General features: G+C 47.6%; 1 protein-coding gene across 6 annotated transcripts in view; it reads right to left on the bottom strand.

Annotated features, from left to right (window-relative positions):
• The window catches only part of nhsa (Nance-Horan syndrome a (congenital cataracts and dental anomalies)), a 642,544-nt gene that overhangs the window by 161,494 nt on the left and 461,139 nt on the right, over positions 1-19,911 (bottom strand). For all 6 annotated transcript variants that reach the window (XM_072514152.1, XM_072514153.1, XM_072514154.1 and 3 more), the window contains one exon: positions 929-1,081. In XM_072514152.1, coding sequence (XP_072370253.1) covers positions 929-1,081 — 153 coding nt within the window. The remainder of the gene's footprint in view (positions 1-928; positions 1,082-19,911) is intronic.

Raw genomic sequence — 19,911 nt, 5'->3', positions numbered from 1 at the left:
CAAGAATTGAAGCTGGAACCTTCCTTGTTTGCATGGTTGAGCAATGCATTAGATCATCTGCGACGTGTGTCTCTATTTTTTCACAGCGTTGAAATTACATTGATTGCAACAGCTTTGCAATATGGAGAAAGGCAACATGGCCAACCTTGACCCAATCACCAAGAGGCAAAAGCTTACATAGTCCCCTTCACCCATTGCAGCCCATCCAACTGGCTCCTGAATGACTCACGGTGTGCACTACTTCACCCAGAAGTCTATTCTCAGTGTCAATCACTGTGTTAAAGAAACCCTTCCTGATGGCAAACCTAAATTCATCTTTTACTAGTTTAAATCTAGGGTCTCTCATCACCTTGATCCGGATTTATCTTTTACTCCGCTGTCTTCTTCCCAGGCTAAAGAGCCTTTGTTCCTCCAGTCTTATTCTACCTCAAGCCTCTGATTCTGGGGAATCAGCCTTGTTGGCTGATCTCTGCACCAATTCTACCACTTGAGTATAACTCAGTTTCGAGATGAGCAAAACTGGGCCTGGTGTTACGATCAAATGTTGAAGAATTTCCACTTTGATATGAAACGTATAATTAACACAAAGCTTGGTGGGTATCTAAAGATATAATAAATATTACATGTCATATAACAATGTATTAATTGTTCCCTTTAATTAAAAGTTCTGATTAGTATACATTAACTTAAAGTCATTGAATGTTACCTCTCAAAAACAGACGATTTGACCCATCAAGTCTACACTGGTATTTTTCCTTGCATGAACCACCTTGTCTATTCCCTCTGCTCACTTTTCAAATGCCTTAATGTTCCTCTTTCTCAAGGAATAATTTAACTGTAAAATGGACATCACGCGGTTAAACAAATTGACAGAGTTATCTCTGAATCTGGTTATGAGGACACACATAGATTAATGCATTAGGTGTACCTTTATGCAGGAACTGTAGTTTTTGTTTGGTACATTGGTGAAGTTCCTCTACACATGGAGGTCTGGTCGATGGGTGAAACAGATCTTCTTGCTGATACCATGGAGCTCGGTAATAGACTGTTAGTTTGCTCTCCCTGTCCAGGTTTGATACAGCTGGAAAACAGAAACAGCCGGTAAACAATCATTGTGTCAGTGTTTTCACAGGGACTTCAGCAAAGTACAATGGTGGGGTACGGGAGTGTTTTGTAGCATGATGTACTGCTGACTACAATCTGTCACTGGTGCTTGTATCGGTAAAAGCAATCTGAGATAAAAATCACAGAAGCGTCCACTTGGCCCATCATGGCCGGGATTCTCCGACCCTGCGGCGGGTTGGAGAATCGGGGGGGGGGGGGGAAACGCAAGAATCGCGATACGCCGGCCCGACGATTCTCTGGCGCCGATTCTCGGGCACCCGCGGGATCGCCGCCGTGCCGGTTGGGGGCCGTTGAAAGCGCCCCCCCCCCCCCGGCGATTCTCTGGGCCTCGACGGGCCAAGTGCCCGCCGTGTTCAGCCGAGTCCCGCCGACGTGGGTTACTTTGGTCCCACCCGGTGGGACCTGGAAGTTCTGTCTGCGGGGGCCATCTTGGAGGGGGGCGGGGGGATCCGACCCCGGGAGGGGGGGGGGGGGCCTCCACGGTGGCCTGGCCCGCGTTCGGGGCCTACTGATCGGCCGGCGGGCTGGTTCCATGGGGCCTATGTTCCTCGCCCCCACGGAACTCGCGGCAGCCGCAACACGCATGTGGGGACTCGCACCGGCCGTAGCGTGCATGCGCAGACTCGCGCCGGCTGGAGCAGCGGAGACCACTCCGGCACCGACCTGGCCCCCTATGAAGGGGTGAATAACTGACAATCGGGGACTGTTGACGCCGGAGTGGTTTGCGCCGCTTTTCATGCCGGCATCAGAACTTGCCGCGGGATTGGAGAATCCCTGCCCATGTCTTTACTGGACAATAAAAATGACCCAATCTGCTTTTTCTGACTTTCCGGTATTTGGTCTGTCTTAAGACCATAAGTCATAGGAGCAGAAGTAGGCCATTTGGCCCATCGAGTCTGATCCACCATTTAATGAGATCATGACTGTTCTGATTTTATCCTCAACTCTACTTGCCCGCCTTATCTCCATCACCCTTGATTCCCTTACTGATTAAAAATCTGTCTATCTCAGCCTTGAACATACTTTAAAAAAAATTTTCATCCAATTCTTTCCAATTAAGGGGCAATTTAGCATGGCCAATCCACCTAGCCTGCACATCTTTGGGTTGTGGGGGCGAAACCCACGGAAACACAGGGAGAATGTGCAAACTCCACATGGAAAGTGACCCAGAGCCGGGATCGAACCTGGGACTTGGGCGCCGTGAGGCAACAATGCTAACCACTGCCCCACCGTGCTGCCCCGCCTTGAACATACTTAATGATGCAGCCTTTAAAGTGAAGAATTCCACAGATTCGCTACCCTCTTCTTTGTCCTAAATGGGCACCCTCTTACTCTGAGATTAGGCTCTCTGGTCCTAAAGCCTTGAAGATTATGGCACTTCTGGTGCACATCCAGGCACATTTCAAATGAGATATCGTTCTCTGCCTTTCAGACAGTGGGTTCAACCCTCTAGGTGAAATAATTTTTCCAATCACCCCTCTAAACATTCTACCAATCGGTTTAAATCTGTGTCCCTTATCATTGATAAATACATACTTCCGCAAATGGCAAAATGATCAAATACACACCAAGGGAGACCAAAAGGTATCGGCTTTGATTCCCAGGCTGTGCTATACTATCTGATCTCAGTGGGGATGCTACAATTGATCTCTGACATCTGTGAGCGAAGGAAAAGAAAAGTCCAATCAGGTCTCCCCAAGCCCAATCACTATCCCTAGAACAGTTGCTCACTTGTGGAGACAACAAGTGAAGTGGGATTAAGCTTGGTTGTGGTGTGCTGCACAACTAGCTTGCAGGCAGGGGTTGTGACTACGTGAGTGAGGATTGTTGGACTTTGGGAACCCCAGTTGGAGCACCATGAGAACCTTTTTAAAAATTCACAGCATGAAATAATTTTTCCTTACTTTTTCTTTTCATTATGTTGGTACCATAATCATTAATCCCTTTATTGCAAATAACTTCACAATGAAATTAAGTTTATAAACTTTCACCTACTTAAGCAGTTAAACAGGTATGACCTCTTGCCACCAGCCCTCAGTAATGTTTTTACCATGTTTTTTATTATAGAGCAGAGAAATGTACCTCACATTTATATCAGCGTCAAGGGAGTAATAGTCATTCTCAAAGTTGATTAATATTGAACTACTGGGCGTGATTTTACCCTGACAGGACCCGTCTCAGGAGATTCAGCGGCCCAGCCGAATGTCTTTGGGTGGGATCAGACGATCCCGACACAGGCAGGGCCAGAAAATCCCAGCCTCCCAAAACAATTCTTTATCCACCAATAGGTATTTATTCCCTGCGCGCTGCAAAGGAACAACTAAATTACCTCCTAATCTCAGTTGGGAATATAAATATATCAGAAGAAATCCCACAATGTACTTTCACTTTGAACTATAGTCTGAACAACTAAAAATTGACTAACTTGCAGATTAAAGCCGTATACATTCCAAAATAGAAAATCTACAGATCACTTTCTCCAGTCCCGTAAATTAGTTTTGGGCACTGCCCAGTAAAAGGTTGAGCCACAAAGAGCAGTTCCCTTGAGTGTGATCTCTGGTTGTGCTGAGTTAATTGATTTGATTCAGAGCCAGATGCCAGCTGTAGACCAGAGGTGGCACTCTCACGACTAAGTCAAATAACTGTGGGTTCAAGTCCCGTTCCAGCAGTGAACTTGGTGGACAATCTCAGGGAATGCCGCACTATTGGAAGTGAAGTCTTTCTGATGAGATGCTGAGCTGGGGCCCCGTACTGTCCTTTCAGTGTGAATCTCACTGGGAAGATAAGTCTGACCAGGCCCCGAGTTGGGCCTGCTTTTATCCTCTGCCTTAACGAGCCCCAGGTTGCTGGCCACCGCACCTTACCTGGGAGCTCGTACTCTACAAGTCTGATAGGGGTATCAATGTTTTTTTCCCTGTGGTCCTCAGATAAGATAAGATAATCGCTTATTGTAACAAGTAGGGTTCAATGAAGTTACTGTGAAAAGCCCCTAGACGCCACATTCCGGCGCCTGTTCGGGGAGGCCGGTACGGGAATTGAACCCGCACTGCTGGCATTGTTCTACATTACAAGCCAGCTGTTTAGCCCACTGTGCTAAAGATGGGGTTATAACAGCATGGTACCATGTCTCACTGCTCTGAGGCTACAAAAGGGAAATATTACAGGCAGCTCTGCCTCTTGCTCTGCTCCCGGACCCCTGAGGAATGTTCATATTCAGCAAAGTGGGCCAAAATTGGGCTTAACTGTGAGGACTCTCACAGCCTGCCAACACTTGCAATCCAAGCGTACACATGAAGAGTGGCCACTTGGGTGCGCTATGACAGGTGGCTGGGATAACTGGATTGTACTAATAGCTTCAGGAGACAACGGAAGGAGAAATTCATTCAAACTGATCTTTGCAGGGCCCACTTGCTTTGCTTTCAGGAAGGTTTTTCTGGCTGTGAAAAGCAAACTAATGGTGTATGTTAATTTTTGCAGTTGATTACTTTTTTTAAGAACTAAAATGTAAACACTCGGGGCTTTTGCTTTCCATTTTTGCATACAAAAATGCAACAACTCTCTTCATTTAATGTGTGCATTACAATGTACTGATGGAGCAGTGGGAGAACCAGCCTTGTGACTGACTCCCATATCTGACAGAATGTTTTACAGCTTTGTGAGCCAAATTCTAATGCAGTTTGCATTGCACAGCAGAGGTCGGAATAATGATATCTGGTACACGCACAGCATCCATCCAGCAGAGACCAAAATAAAGATCCCTGTCAAAAAATGTAAATAGAATCTTTAATTTCTTCAGAAACTACCACTGGCATTGCTTCAATTTAAGTAATTTTATAAATGAACACATTAGCTTTCCTTCAAAAAAAAACCAATAGATTTGTTTCAATGAGAGCAAGATGGGCAATTGCGTTAAGACAGCAGGTTATATCGGCACAGATATCGGGCAGACACCCTGCTGTCTGCAGGATATGACAGTTGTCACATGGGCTGGGACCATTCTTCCAAAAGGTTATGCTGAACTTCCTCAGTAGAGGCACATCGTGGAAAAAAGACAGGGTTGTGTTTGTCTGTGATGCCCACGCAGTCAAACAGCCCGCAGCTATATAAAATGGTGCCCATTCCCATGGACCTTAATTATGCAGTAATTGCTGGTGAAAACAACAAAATAATCAGTTCAGGGTGTACGAGGCTGTCACTTTGATAGTGCTTCTTTCTATTCATCACTGATCTCTTGGGGCCTCTGAGAGTTGATCCCCTTCAGGGATTGGAAAAGATAGGTGCTTGATTTTTTTTTTTTTTTAATAATATTTTATTGAAAATTTTTGGTCAACCAACACAGTACATTGTGCATCCTTTACACAACATTGTAACAATACAGATAATAATGACCTTTTTTAATTTAAACAAAAACAACAACAAATAAATAAATATTAAATAACAAAAAATAAAAACTAGCCCTAATTGGCAACTGCCTTGTCTCAGGCCACACCCCCCCCCATCCCCCCCCCCCCCCCCCCCATCCCCCCCCCCCCCCCCAAGTCCTGGGCCGCTGCTGCTGCCTTCTTTGTTCTCCCCTATCTATCTTTCCGCAAGATATTCGACGAACGGTTGCCACCGCCTAGTAAACCCTTGAGCCGACCCCCTTAGGACGAACTTAATCCGCTCTAACTTTATGAACCCCGCCATATCATTTATCCAGGTCTCCACCCCCGGGGGCTTGGCTTCTTTCCACATTAGCAATATTCTGCGCCGGGCTACTAGGGACGCAAAGGCCAAAACATCGGCCTCTTTCGCCTCCTGCACTCCCGGCTCTTGTGCAACCCCAAATATAGCCAACCCCCAGCTTGGTTCGACCCGGACTCCTACTACTTTCGAAAGCACCTTTGTCACCCCCATCCAAAACCCCTGTAGTGCCGGACATGACCAAAACATATGGGTATGATTCGCTGGGCTTCTCGAGCACCTCGCACACCTATCCTCCACCCCAAAAAATTTACTGAGCCGTGTTCCAGTCATATGTGCCCTGTGTAATACCTTAAACTGAATCAGGCTTAGCCTGGCGCACGAGGACGACGAGTTTACCCTGTTTAGGGCATCTGCCCACATCCCCTCCTCAATCTCCTCCCCTAGCTCTTCTTCCCATTTCCCTTTTAGTTCGTCCATCATAGTCTCCCCTTCGTCTCTCATTTCCCTATATATATCCGACACCTTACCGTCCCCCACCCATTTCTTTGAGTTGACTCTGTCCTGCACCTCTTGTGTCGGGAGCTGCGGGAATTCCCTCACCTGTTGCCTCGCAAAAGCCCTCAATTGCATGTACCTGAATGCATTCCCTTGGGGCAACCCATATTTCTCGGTCAGCGCTCCCAGACTCGCAAACTTCCCATCCACAAATAGATCTTTCAATTGCGTTATACCTGCTCTTTGCCACATTCCATATCCCCCATCCATTCCCCCCGGGACAAACCTATGGTTGTTTCTTATCGGGGACCCCCCCAGTGCTCCGGTCTTTCCCCTATGTCGTCTCCACTGTCCCCAAATCTTCAGTGTAGCTACCACCACCGGACTCGTGGTATAGTTCCTTGGTGAGAACGGCAGTGGGGCTGTCACCATAGCCTGCAGGCTGGTCCCCCTGCAGGACGCCCTCTCTAATCTCTTCCACGCCGCTCCTTCCTCCTCTCCCATCCACTTACTCACCATTGAAATATTAGCGGCCCAATAATACTCACTTAGGCTCGGTAGTGCCAGCCCCCCCCTATCCCTACTACGCTGTAAGAATCCCTTCCTCACTCTCGGAGTCTTCCCGGCCCAAACAAAACCCATGATACTCTTTTCTATCCTTTTGAAAAAAGCCTTCGTGATCACCACCGGGAGACACTGAAACACAAAGAGGAATCTCGGGAGGACCACCATCTTAACCGCCTGCACCCTCCCTGCCATTGACAATGCTACCATATCCCATCTCTTGGAATCATCCTCCATCTGTTCCACCAACCGCGTCAAATTTAGCCTGTGCAATGTGCCCCAATTCTTAGCTATCTGGATCCCCAGGTAACGAAAGTCTCTTGTTACCTTCCTCAACGGTAGGTCTTCTATTTCTCTACTCTGCTCCCCTGGATGCACCACAAACAGCTCACTATTCCCCATGTTCAATTTATACCCTGAAAAATCCCCAAACTCCCCAAGTATCCGCATTATTTCTGGCATCCCCTCCGCTGGATCCGCCACATATAGTAGCAGATCATCCGCATATAAAGATACCCGGTGTTCTTCTCCTCCCCTAAGTATTCCCCTCCATCTCTTGGAACCTCTCAGCGCTATCGCCAGGGGCTCAATCGCCAGTGCAAACAGTAATGGGGACAGAGGACATCCCTGCCTTGTCCCTCTATGGAGCCGAAAATATGCCGATCCCCGTCCATTCGTGACCACACTCGTCACTGGGGCCCTACAACAGCTGCACCCATCTAACATACCCCTCTCCGAACCCAAATCTCCTCAACACCTCCCACAGATAATCCCACTCCACTCTATCAAATGCTTTCTCGGCATCCATCGCCACTACTATCTCCGTTTCACCCTCTGGTGGGGCCATCATCATTACCCCTAACAACCTCCGTATGTTCGTGTTCAGCTGTCTCCCCTTCACAAACCCAGTTTGGTCCTCATGAACCACCCCCGGGACACATTCCTCTATTCTCATTGCCATTACCTTGGCCAGGACCTTGGCATCTACATTGAGGAGGGAGATTGGTCTGTAGGACCCGCATTGTAGCGGATCCTTTTCCTTCTTTAAAAGAAGCGATATCGTTGCTTCTGACATAGTCGGGGGCAGTTGTCCCCTTTCCTTTGCCTCGTTAAAGGTCCTCGTCAGTAGCGGGGCGAGCAAGTCCAAATATTTTCTGTAAAATTCAACTGGGAATCCGTCCGGTCCCGGGGCCTTTCCCGTCTGCATGTTCCTAATTCCTTTCACCACTTCTTCTACCGTGATCTGTGCTCCCAATCCCATCCTTTCCTGCTCTTCCACCTTGGGAATTTCCAGCCGATCCAAAAACTCCATCATTCTCTCCCTCCCATCCGGGGGTTGAGCTTCATACAATTTTTTATAAAATGTCTTGAACACTTCATTCACTCTCTCCGCTCCCCGCTCCGTCTCTCCATCTTCGTCTCTCACCCCCCCTATTTCCCTCGCTGCTCCCCTTTTCCTCAATTGGTGTGCCAGCAATCTGCTCGCCTTCTCTCCATATTCATACTGTACACCCTGCGCCTTCCTCCATTGTGCCTCTGCAGTGCCTGTGGTCAGCAAGTCAAATTCCACATGCAGCCTTTGCCTTTCCCTATACAGTCCCTCCTCCGGTGCTTCCGCATACTGTCTGTCCACCCTCAAAAGTTCTTGCAGCAACCGCTCCCGTTCCTTACTCTCCTGCTTCCCTTTATGTGTCCTTATTGATATCAGCTCCCCCCTAACCACCGCCTTCAACGCCTCCCAGACCACTCCCACCTGAACCTCCCCATTGTCATTGAGTTCCAAGTACTTTTCAATGCATCCCCTCACCCTTAAGCACACCCCCTCATCCGCCATTAGTCCCACGTCCATTCTCCAGGGTGGACGCCCTCTTGTTTCCTCCCCTATCTCCAAGTCTACCCAGTGTGGGGCATGATCCGAAATGGCTATAGCCGTATATTCCGTTCCCCTCACCCTCGGGATCAATGCCCTACCCAACACAAAAAAGGCTATGCGTGAATAGACTTTATGGACATAGGAGAAAAACGAGAACTCCTTACTCCTAGGTCTACTGAATCTCCACGGGTCCACCCCTCCCATCTGCTCCATAAAATCCTTAAGCACCTTGGCTGCTGCCGGCCTCCTACCAGTCCTGGACTTTGACCTATCCAGCCTTGGTTCCAACACCGTGTTGAAGTCTCCCCCCATTATCAGCTTTCCGGTCTCTAGGTCTGGGATGCGTCCTAGCATTCGCCTCATAAAATTGGCATCGTCCCAATTCGGGGCATACACGTTTACCAACACCACCATCTCTCCCTGTAATTTGCCACTCACCATCACGTATCTGCCCCCGTTATCCGCCACTATAGTCTTTGCCTCGAACATTACCCGCTTCCCCACTAATATAGCCACCCCCCTGTTTTTCGCATCCAGCCCCGAATGGAACACCTGCCCTACCCATCCTTTGCGCAACCTAACCTGATCTATCAGTTTCAGGTGCGTTTCCTGTAACATGACCACATCTGCTTTAAGTTTCTTAAGGTGTGCGAGTACTCGTGCCCTCTTTATCGGCCCGTTAAGCCCCCTCACGTTCCACGTGATCATCCGAGTTGGGGGGCTTCCCACCCCCCCCCCTTGCCGGTTAGCCATCATCTTTTTCCAGCTTCTCGCCCAGTTCCCACGCAGCTGTATTTCTCCCAGACGGTGCCCCCCCGCCCATCCTTTCCCGTACCCACTCCCCCCTTTCCCCAGCAGCAGCAACCCAGTAATTCCCCCCTCCCCCCCCCCCCGCTAGATCCCCCGCTAGCGTAATTACTCCCCCCATGTTGCTCCCAGAAGTCAGCAAACTCTGGCTGACCTCGGCTTCCCCCCGTGATCACGGCTCGCCCCGTGCGGCGCCCCCTCCTTCCTGCTTCTCTATTCCCGCCATAATTATCATAGCGCGGGAACCAAGCCCGCGCGCCTCTCCCTCGGCCCCGCCTCCCATGGCCAATGCCCCATCTCCTCTCCCTCCCCACCTCCCCCCATCACCACCTGTGGGAGAAAGAAAAGTTACCATACCGCAGGATTAATCATACAATCCCTCTTCGCCCCCCCCCCCCCCCCACTCGTCCCACCACTTTGTCCAAACGTTCATTTTCGTAGTCCAATCATTCCAATTTTTCTTCTACAATAAAAGTCCACGCTTCATCCGCCGTCTCAAAGTAGTGGTGCCTCCCTTGATATGTGACCCACAGTCTTGCCGGTTGCAGCATTCCAAATTTTATCTTTTTTTTGTGAAGTACCGCTTTGGCCCGATTAAAGCTCGCCCTCCTTCTCGCCACCTCCGCACTCCAGTCTTGATAGACGCGGATCACCGCGTTCTCCCATTTACTACACCGAGTTTTCTTCGCCCATCTAAGGACCATTTCTCTATCCTTAAAACGGAGAAATCTCACCACTATGGCTCTGGGAGCTTCTCCTGCTCTCGATCCTCGCACCATAACTCGGTATGCTCCCTCCACCTCCAACGGACCCGTCGGGGCCTCCACTCCCATTAACGAGTGCAGCATCGTGCTCACATATGCCCCGACGTCCGCCCCCTCCACACCTTCAGGAAGGCCAAGAATCCTCAGGTTGTTCCTCCTTGCGTTGTTTTCCAGTGCCTCCAACCTCTCCACAGATCGTTTCTGGTGTGCCTCCTGTATCTCCGACTTCACCACCAGGCCCTGTATATCGTTTTCATTCTCTGCTGCTTTCGCCTTCACGACCCGAAGCTCCTGCTCCTGGGTCTTTTGTTCCTCTTTCAGCCCTTCAATCGCCTGTAATATCGGGGCCAACAACTCTTTCTTCATTTCCTTTTTTATCTCCTCCACGCAGCGTTTCAAAAACTCTTGTTGTTCAGGGCCCCATATGAAACTGCCACCTTCCGACGCCATCTTGGTTTCTGCTTGCCTTCCTTGCCGTTGTTCCAAAGGATCTGCTGCAATCCGGCCACTTTCCTCTCCTTTTTCCATCCGTGTCCAGGGGGAACACCCTTCTGGTTTACCGCACGGTGTTTTCAGCCGTTAAAATTGCCGTTGGGGCTCCTATCAAGAGCCCAAAAGTCCGTTCCACCGGGAGCTGCCGAAACGTGCGACTTAGCTGGTCATCGCCGCACCCGGAAGTCAGATAGGTGCTTGATGGCCAGCGCAGATACAATCGGCCGATTTTTTTTTTGTGCTACAAAACTCAATGAGAAATAAGTACGGTGACCCCCGCCTTCTGAGGTCGTGCAACTTGTACCTGCTGTGATCCAACTAAAAAGCCAAGAGGGCAATCTGCTCCCACCATCCACCAGTACAGCTCTGTATTGGACAACAAAGCCACTTCTATGTACATTTGAGATTTCCATTGCTCAGCGAGAGCTACGATGTAGCACATCAGACGTGTGTGTTTGTCGTGGGCCGTAACAGACAAACTGCCCTGAACTCCACGACACACCATTCCTGGCGAAAGATCCTGCTCATGTCAACATTTGCGAGATTTAGGATTTAGGAATTTGAGCATTCAGGGCAGCATTGAAGGAGACCATTCAGACCATCACACCTGTGTCAGATGTTTGAAAGAGTAATCCAACTAGTTCCACTCCTCTGCACAGCTCCTACATACCTATTTTCTGCACATCGCATTTTTATCAAGTTCCCGACTGAAAGTTACTACTGAATCTTCTTCCACCACCTATTCAGGCAGCACATGCTAGATCATCATAAACTGCTGTGTCAAAAAGAAAAATGGCCTCAGCTCTCACCTTATTCTTTTGATAATTACCCGTAAATCTATCTTCTGTGACCCTCCACATTGACTCTATCAAAACCCTTCATGATCGTGCACATGACTATTAAATCTCCCATTAAATTTTCCTGCTCTATGTAGAGCAATTCCAGCGCCACGTATCCATGAACCAGCTTGTGTGGTTCATGCCTCTAAATCTATTTGATGTGGAGAATTGGCAGACTCGTCCACCCACATTCACCCGATGAAGCTGCTGCTGGACTGTGGATCAAACAGGGTGAATGCTGAAAGTGGCTCCAGGTCGCTGGAATTATGGAAAGAACTATACAGGAAGCCCTTCAAAGATGTGCAGCAGTGATTTGATTGTCCCAGTCACGGGGAAATGCTTGATTCCACTCATTGCTTCCCCATCGTGGCGTGACTGTGATTCAGAACTCACTGACAAAGCTTTCAGGCACAAATCGAAGGTGTGTCGCTCAGCGGGCCAGCATTTTGGGCCTTCAATGCCACATCCAATCACTCGCTTTTAAAAATGATTTTCCTACAGTATGCCCTGAACCACTGAGGCTAATCTCCTTTGACACTCTCTGGAGTCCCAACGTGACTCACGCACCCCAACTCTGCAGCACGAATAGATTTAAATACATTTCGCAGAGGCAGATTAAAAGCATTGCAGAGAGAGAGGAGCAGGGAGTGGGACTCATTGAACCACTCTTCCAAAGTCAGAATACTGCAGACACTGGAAAGCTTAAATGAAAACCAATGGTGCTGGAAAACAGCAACTCTGGCAACATCTGTGGAGCGAGAAACAGAGTTAATGATTCGGCTATCACCTGAAGCGCTGGGGTGAATTTTATCTAGGGTGGGAGGAGGGCATATTGCTCACTTCTCCTCCCATCTGTAGAAAAGTCAGTCTTGAGGTCCAGACTGTTATCCCCGAGAGGCCTTAACAAGCTGGAAGTGGGACTTCTGGCCCTCAAGAGCGGCCAGCCAATCTGATTGGCTCACTGAAAGCAGTAGTGGCCGCTGCTGGGACTACAAGGGAGTCTCCAGAAGATGATAACATGCCTACCAGATACGGTTAGGTCTTGAGGTTTTTGGTCACGGAGAGATCGGGGATCCAATGCCATTGGGTGTGGGTTTTGTAGGCCAGGGCAGGCACAAAAAGGGGTATGATCATGTTGGGGGGGTGGGGGAAAGAGATGCCTCCAACAGGTATAGGAACTCTCCCAAAGGAGGTTTCTCCCCCTTCCTTTTCCTGCCTTTTAGCCCGAGTTGCAGATGTGGCAGGCTGGTCTCCTTTGTTCAGTCTTTCCCAGCCACACGCATCATTGTGGTAGAAGCTGAATGAGGCCTTTAAGTGGCCTCAATAGACCTAAGGGCAGGCAGGTTGCCTGATGGCTTACCCACCCACCCTAAAATGGGGGACAGTTCAGGTGCTGTGTGGCTGACCGCTTATCGTATTTTATGTGCCCCCTCCTCCTGCCTACAAATACACTGGCTGGTGGCTGTGAAACTCCCCCTGAACTCTCCCATTTCATAGATGCCAGACAAGCTGCGTATTTTCAGAATTTTCTGTTTGTAGCTCTTTCAAGGAGTCAGCCACAGACAGGGTGGGCTGAAGTCCCCACATCTGCTCCCTAAGGTTCTAGGAGTCCTATGTTTACAGCTGCAGCCTTGGGAATATTTTGGAGAACCCACATTGCACTGTCAAATAAAACAAATACCAGGCATTAGTCATCTGTTCTCGAGGTGCCATCATTAATTGTATAAACATGACAAATCGCAAGTCCCACCCCGTGCCACACCTTCATGACATTCTCCTTTTCGGTTGGAAGGTAAGATATGCTCCACAGAACTTGAATGATGCAAATGTCATTATATTTTACAAAAGCAAAGGCGACAGAGAAGATTGCAACAACTGCAGGGACATCTCACTCCTTAGTCATTGGGAAGGCCTTCACTGGGGTCATTATTGTGCAGACTGACTGCATCCAGAAGGACATTGTGCTTTCCGTGTTGGCAGATGTACAGTGGACATTATCTTCTCCATATTCCAGCTACAGTAGAAGTGTAGGGAACAGAATACTCCTCTTTCTTTTACTTTCACAGATCTTAATAAAGCATTCTGACAACATCAGAAGAGGAGTACTCTACAAGACTTTGGGGAAAATTGGCCGTCCACCAAAGTTCCTCAGTTCCATCTGCTCCATTTATGTCAACATGCATTGGACTGCGCACTTTGCCGGCTCTACCCCTGGCAATTTCAGAGTGAAGAAAGGAATGAAATTAGGAGTGAAATATGCCCGCCCCTCCCCCCAGCCTTCCCTGCAGATATAGAAGGAGTTTATCTGCAGTGTTGATCAGGTGGCAAGTTTGACAAACAGTTCAGGCTGAAAGCAAAGACAAAAAGAATCATGTCCAGATCAGAGAACCCCTGTACACTGACAATGCCATGCTAGGCATTCACTCAGGTTCAGGCACATTCTCAGGATGGATGAGGGCAGCATTGGGCACCAACAACAAAAACAACAACCCACAACCATACCTGGTAACCACTTGTATCAGAATCTGCTTCTCAGCGATTGGTCCCTTCAGCCATCAGCAGATGTGTGCCTCGTGAAGCTATCCCATCCCTCTGATGGATTGGATTTGCTGCATGCCCATCATCTGATGGAAGGGTGCCGAGGACAATGACACAATACACACAGTACACAGCAGGGAATGTGTGGACTGGTCTCATTACGGAAAACTGAACACCACTTCACTGAGCAAGTGGAAGACTGCCACGGTTAAAACAATGGAGAATCCCACCATAAAACTAATATCAGTTCCAGCACAAGATTGTCAGGTAACTGGAAAATGGCAGAAAGGCACATGAAGAAAAGTAACTGTAAATGAAGAAATCTAACAGGTATGTGTTGAACAATATATGGTGGTCTTAAGTTACAAGATGTGGTTGTAAATTTTCCACAGTTTCACTCCCAATAAGAGACTTTAAAAAAAAACGTATTCAACTCACAATGAGAAATTGTGAGGAAATGAGCACTGCATGCCATTTGATTTCATGTCTGTATTCCCTTTGAGTAGCACTCCATACTGGGAGCACAGTCTTCAAATATTTACCCCATTTATTTAACCAAGCCCAATCCAAATGCTGGGAATAAAATGACGAAACAAACACAAGGGGTAAAGGTTACAAGGGAGGACGCTTGACGAGGACAGGCAAATGGTCTGAACTACCCCGACACACACAAATCTCCAACTAAAATATTACGTTGATATTACTCTTTTCGGATACTGGGTACACATATTTGTCTACTTTCGACATTCTTCAATTTCAAGCAATTACAGCTTCTTCTTAAATTGAAGTGGTTTTGATAATTCACGGAGGTGAACACAGAAACATGGGAAATAGGAGTAGTAGGCCATTTGGTCCCTCAGGTCTGCTCCGCATTTCAACTAGATCGTGGCAGATCTTCTCCTCAGTGCCATTTTCCTACATCATCCCTCAATATCTTTAATATCTAGAAATCTATCGACCTATATTCAATGACTGACCCTCCACAATCCTCTGGGATAGAGGATTCCAAAAATTCCCACCCTCTGAAGTGAAGAAATTCTGGCAGCACGGTGGCGCAGTGGTTAGCACTGCTGCCTCACAGCGCCGAGGTCCCAGGCTCGATCCCTGTTCTGGGTCACTGTCCGTGTGGAGCTTGCACATTCTCCCAGTGTTTGAGTGGGTCTCACCCCCACTACCCAAAGATGTGCAGGCTAGGCGGATTGGCCACGCTAAATTGCCCCTTCATTGGAAAAAATTAATTGGGTAATCTAAATTTATTTTTAAAAAGTGAAGTGAAGAAATTCCTCCTCATCTCAGTCCTAAATGGCCTATCCTTAACTCAGAGAACCAAAACACAATCAATTTCTGACTCAGCATAACCATATCCTGAATCAACTCTGCTAATTATCACTTATATTTTGTTTCTGAAGAAAATTGCTGTCATTTTCTTTTACTGTAACCACAGCATTTGTCCCCATTTGGGACCCATTAATATGTTTTATTTCTCTTTATTCTAAATGGCTTGGCGTTTCCATTAGATTGCTGGCTATCTTGGCATAAGAACTATAGAGTAGTTAGAATGGGGGACTTTAATTATCCTAATGTAGATTGGGATAGTAATAGTGCAAATATCAGAGAGGGGCAAGATTTTCTGAAATGTGTTCAGGAGAATTTTCTAGATCAATATGTTTCCGGCCCAATGGGGAAGGAGGCACTGCTGGATCTGTTTCTGGGTGATGAAGCATATCAAGTGGATCAATTATCAGTAGGGGAACATTTAGGGGTGCGGTCATTTTATCATAAGGTTTAGATTAGTTATGAAAAAAGTAAAATGATTTAATTGAGGGAGGATCAACTTCAGTGGAGGAAGGGCAGGGGTGAGTCAGACCTGGCCTACGTAAATTTGAATTAAAGATTAGCCACCAGAACTGTGATGGAACCATAGTTTGGGTACAATTGAGGCTGAAAGGCTGAAAGGTAGGGCAACAATTCAGAGCGCAGTAAAACTGTGCTTATGACAAATGTCAATTGGATTATACAACTGAGAACCAGGCTGCATACATAAAATTCAGAGGGGAGTGGAAACAGAAATGCGAAGCAAAAAGAGAGTATGGGAAGAGACTGGCAACTAACATAAAACGGAATCCCAAAGTCTTCTATAGGCATATAAAGGTTGGCAGAGGAGAATAGGGTCGATTGTGGATCAAAGAGTGATGTATGCAATAAGGCAGGGGTACAGCAGTATAAATAAGTACTTTGCAATTGTCTTTACCTTTGAAGAAGATACTGCCCCAGCCATAGTGAAAGAGGAGGTAGTTTAGACACTGGATAGGTTAAAAATTGATTAAGAGGAGTTATAGGATAGGCTGGGTTGTGCGTAAAGCTAATAAGTCTCCAGGGCCAGATAGATAGTGAATGCGGAATGGAAATTGCAAAGGCGCTGCCCATAATCTCCCAATCTTCCTTAGATACATGGGTAGTGCCAGATGACTGGAGAATTGCCAATGTTACACCGTTATTTAAATTAGGGCATGAGGATAAGCCCAGTACCTGCAAGCCGGTCACTTTAACCTCAGAGGTGTGAAAGCTTTAATTAACAGTCAGTGTGTCGGATGTGGATTTTTAAAAAATATATAAATTTAGAGTACCCAATTATTTTTTCCCAATTCAGGGGCAATTTAGATGGCCAATCCACCTACCTAGCACATCTTTGGGTTGTGGGGGTGAGACCCACGCAGACACTGGGAGAATGTGCAAACTCTGCATGGACAGTGACCCGGGACCGGGTTCGAACCGGTTCCTCAACGCCGTGAGGCAGCAGTGCTAACCACTGCGCTACCGTGCCACCCTAAATGTGGATTTATTATGGGCATATTATGTTTAATTAACTTGCTGGAGTTTTAAAAAAATAAATTTAGAGTACCCAATTACTTTTTTTTCCAATTGAGGGGCATTGTGCCACATGCTGCCCCAACTTACTGGAGTTTTTTGATGTGGTTTGGAACAGAGAAGGTTGATGAGGATAATGTAGTTGAAGTGGTGTACTTAGACTTACAAAAGGCATTTGATAAAGTATCAGTTTACAAGCTTGTCAGTAAAAGTTGAAGCCTAGGAAATAAAAGGGACAATGGCAGCATGGATACAAAGTTTGCTGAGTGACAGAAAACAGGGAGTAGCTGTTTTTCAGGACTGAAGGAAGATATGCATTAGGGTTCCCCAGGGGTCAGTGTTAGGACCAATGCTTTTCTTGATCGATATGAATTACCTGGTCACAATTTCAAAATTTGCAGATGACAAAAACTTGGAAGTTGGTGAACTGTCAGGGGAGTAGTGATAAACTGCACTATTCTCACTTCGGGCGGGCGAGTGGCAGGTGAACTTTCGTGCACAGCAGTGTGTGGTGATTCATTTGGTAGGAAGGATGAGGAGAGACATAAAAAGTGTGAAATTCTAAAGGTGGTGAAGGAGCAGAGGATCCTGGCGATTTATGAGCCCCAATTATTAAAATTGGTAGGGCAGATCCAGGAAATAATTAATAGAGCATATTGGTCCATGGGTTTATAAATAGGATCATAGAGTACCAATGCAAGGAAGTTATAATGAATCTGTATAAAACCCTCATTTGGTCTCACCTGGAATAGAGTGTGCAATTCTTGACACTGCACCTTTGAAAGGATGTGATGACAATAGAGAAAGTGCAGAAAGGATTCATGAGAATGGTTTGAAGTATGAGGAACTTCAACTACATGGATAGTTTGGAAAAGCTGGAGCTGTTCTCCTTAGAGAAGAGAAGAGCAAAAGGAAATTTGGCAGAGGCATTCAAAATGAGGAGGGGTCTGGGCAGGGTATTGCTCCCACGCCCAAAGGGAACGAGAGTGACACATAAATGTAAAGTAATTGGCAAAAGAAGCAAAAAGAAAATGAGAAAAAACTTTTTCACATAACAAGGGCTTAAGGTTTGTAAAGCACTGCCTGAGAGTATGGTGGAAGCAGATTGAATCAAGGCATTCAAAATAGAATTAGATTGTTATTTGAAAAAGAGGGATGTACAGGCTTACAGGGAAAAGGCAGGAGAATGGCACGAATGGGATTGTTCATTCAGAGAGACATGGTGGGCTGAATGGCCTCCTTCTGCACTGTAAAATTTCTGGGCTGGATTCTCCGATTTGCAGACTAAGTGCTGATTCCGGCGTGGGAACAGTGGCGTTTAATGCCAGAAAAAACGGCACAAAAGCTGCACTGATCCTCCGTCTGGTGGGGAGCTCGCAGCTGTGTAGCACGAAGCCCCGGCTTTACCTGCGGATACGGCCGGAGAATTTCCGTGGCCGTGCATGTGCACGGCGGAGGCCTGCAGAGGCCACGCTGTGCAACATTGAGCTTGCCGTGCACGGACCCCGGCATGCCAAAAACGATCCCCCCTGTAATCAGCCTCACCACCCCCGGACCACCCCCCACCAGTGCCCCCAGCCCCCGCCAAAGCCCCCCCTGCCCGCGGAACGCCCCCCCCCCCCCCCCCAAGTGTGGCGGCGCTGGACTCAGTCCGCAGCCGCCACGCCGGGTTCAGGGAAAGAAAAAGGATAAGCGTTCCGTGCCGTCGGGAACTCGGCTCATTGGGGCGGAGGGTTGGGGAAGGGCCGCACGTGGTGTCCTGAGGCCATCCATAGGGCGGGCAGCGTATTCAATCAAGGGGGCGGAGCACTGCAAAAGCGGCACCGCCCCCTTTATCGGCGCAAACGGGAATTCTCTGGCCAATCAGCGAACACGATTTCGATGTCGGTGACCGGAGAATCCAGCCCATTGTGTTTCTGTGAATATGAAAATGGTTTTGACAAGTAAGTTGAAAAAGAACACTTTTCAAAAAAACTAAGTAAGAAGTCTTACAACACCAGGTTAAAGTCCAACAGGTTTGTTTCGATGTCACTAGCTTTCGGAGCACTGCTCCTTCCTCAGGTGAATGAAGAGGTATGTTCCAGAAACATATATATAGACAGATTCAAAGATGCAAGACAATGCTTTGAATGCGAGCATTTGCAGTTAATTAAGTGTTTACCGATCCAGAGATGGGGTAATCACAGGTTAAAGAGGTGTGAATTGTCTCAAGGCAGGACAGTTTGTCGGATTTCGCAAACCTAGGCCAGATGGTGGGGGATGAATGTAATGCGACATGAATCCCAGGTCCCGGTTGAGGCCGCACTCATGTGTGCAGAACTTGGCTATAAGCTTCTGCTCGGTGATTCTGCGTTGTCGCGCGTCCTGAAGGCCGCCTTGGAGAACGCTTACCTGGAGATCAGAGGCTGAATGCACTTGACTGCTGAAGTGTTCCCCGACTGGAAGGGAACATTCCTGCCTGGTGATTGTCGCACGATGTTCGTTCATTCATTGTCGCAGCGTCTGCATGGTCTCGCCAATGTACCATGCCCAGTTAAACCAGGAACATTCCTCGTCACAATGGACGTCTCGGCACTCTACACCAGCATCCCCCATGACGACGCATTGCTGCAACAGCCTCAGTACTCAACACCGACAACTACCAATCTCCAGATGCAATTCTGCAACTCATCTGCTTAATTCTGGATCACAACGTCTTCACCTTCGACAACAAGTTCTTCATCCAGACGCACGGAACAGCCATGGGGACCAAATTCGCACCTCAATATGCCAACATCTTCATGCACAAGTTTGAACAAGACCTCCTCACTGCACAGGACCTTCAACCGATGTTATACACCAGATACATCGATGACATTTG

Source organism: Scyliorhinus torazame, chromosome 8, assembly GCF_047496885.1.
Source record: "Scyliorhinus torazame isolate Kashiwa2021f chromosome 8, sScyTor2.1, whole genome shotgun sequence".
In the NCBI taxonomy this organism is placed as follows: Eukaryota; Metazoa; Chordata; class Chondrichthyes; order Carcharhiniformes; family Scyliorhinidae; genus Scyliorhinus; species Scyliorhinus torazame.
Note: the sequence above shows the minus strand (reverse complement) of the source record. Positions and strands in the feature narration are given on the sequence as shown.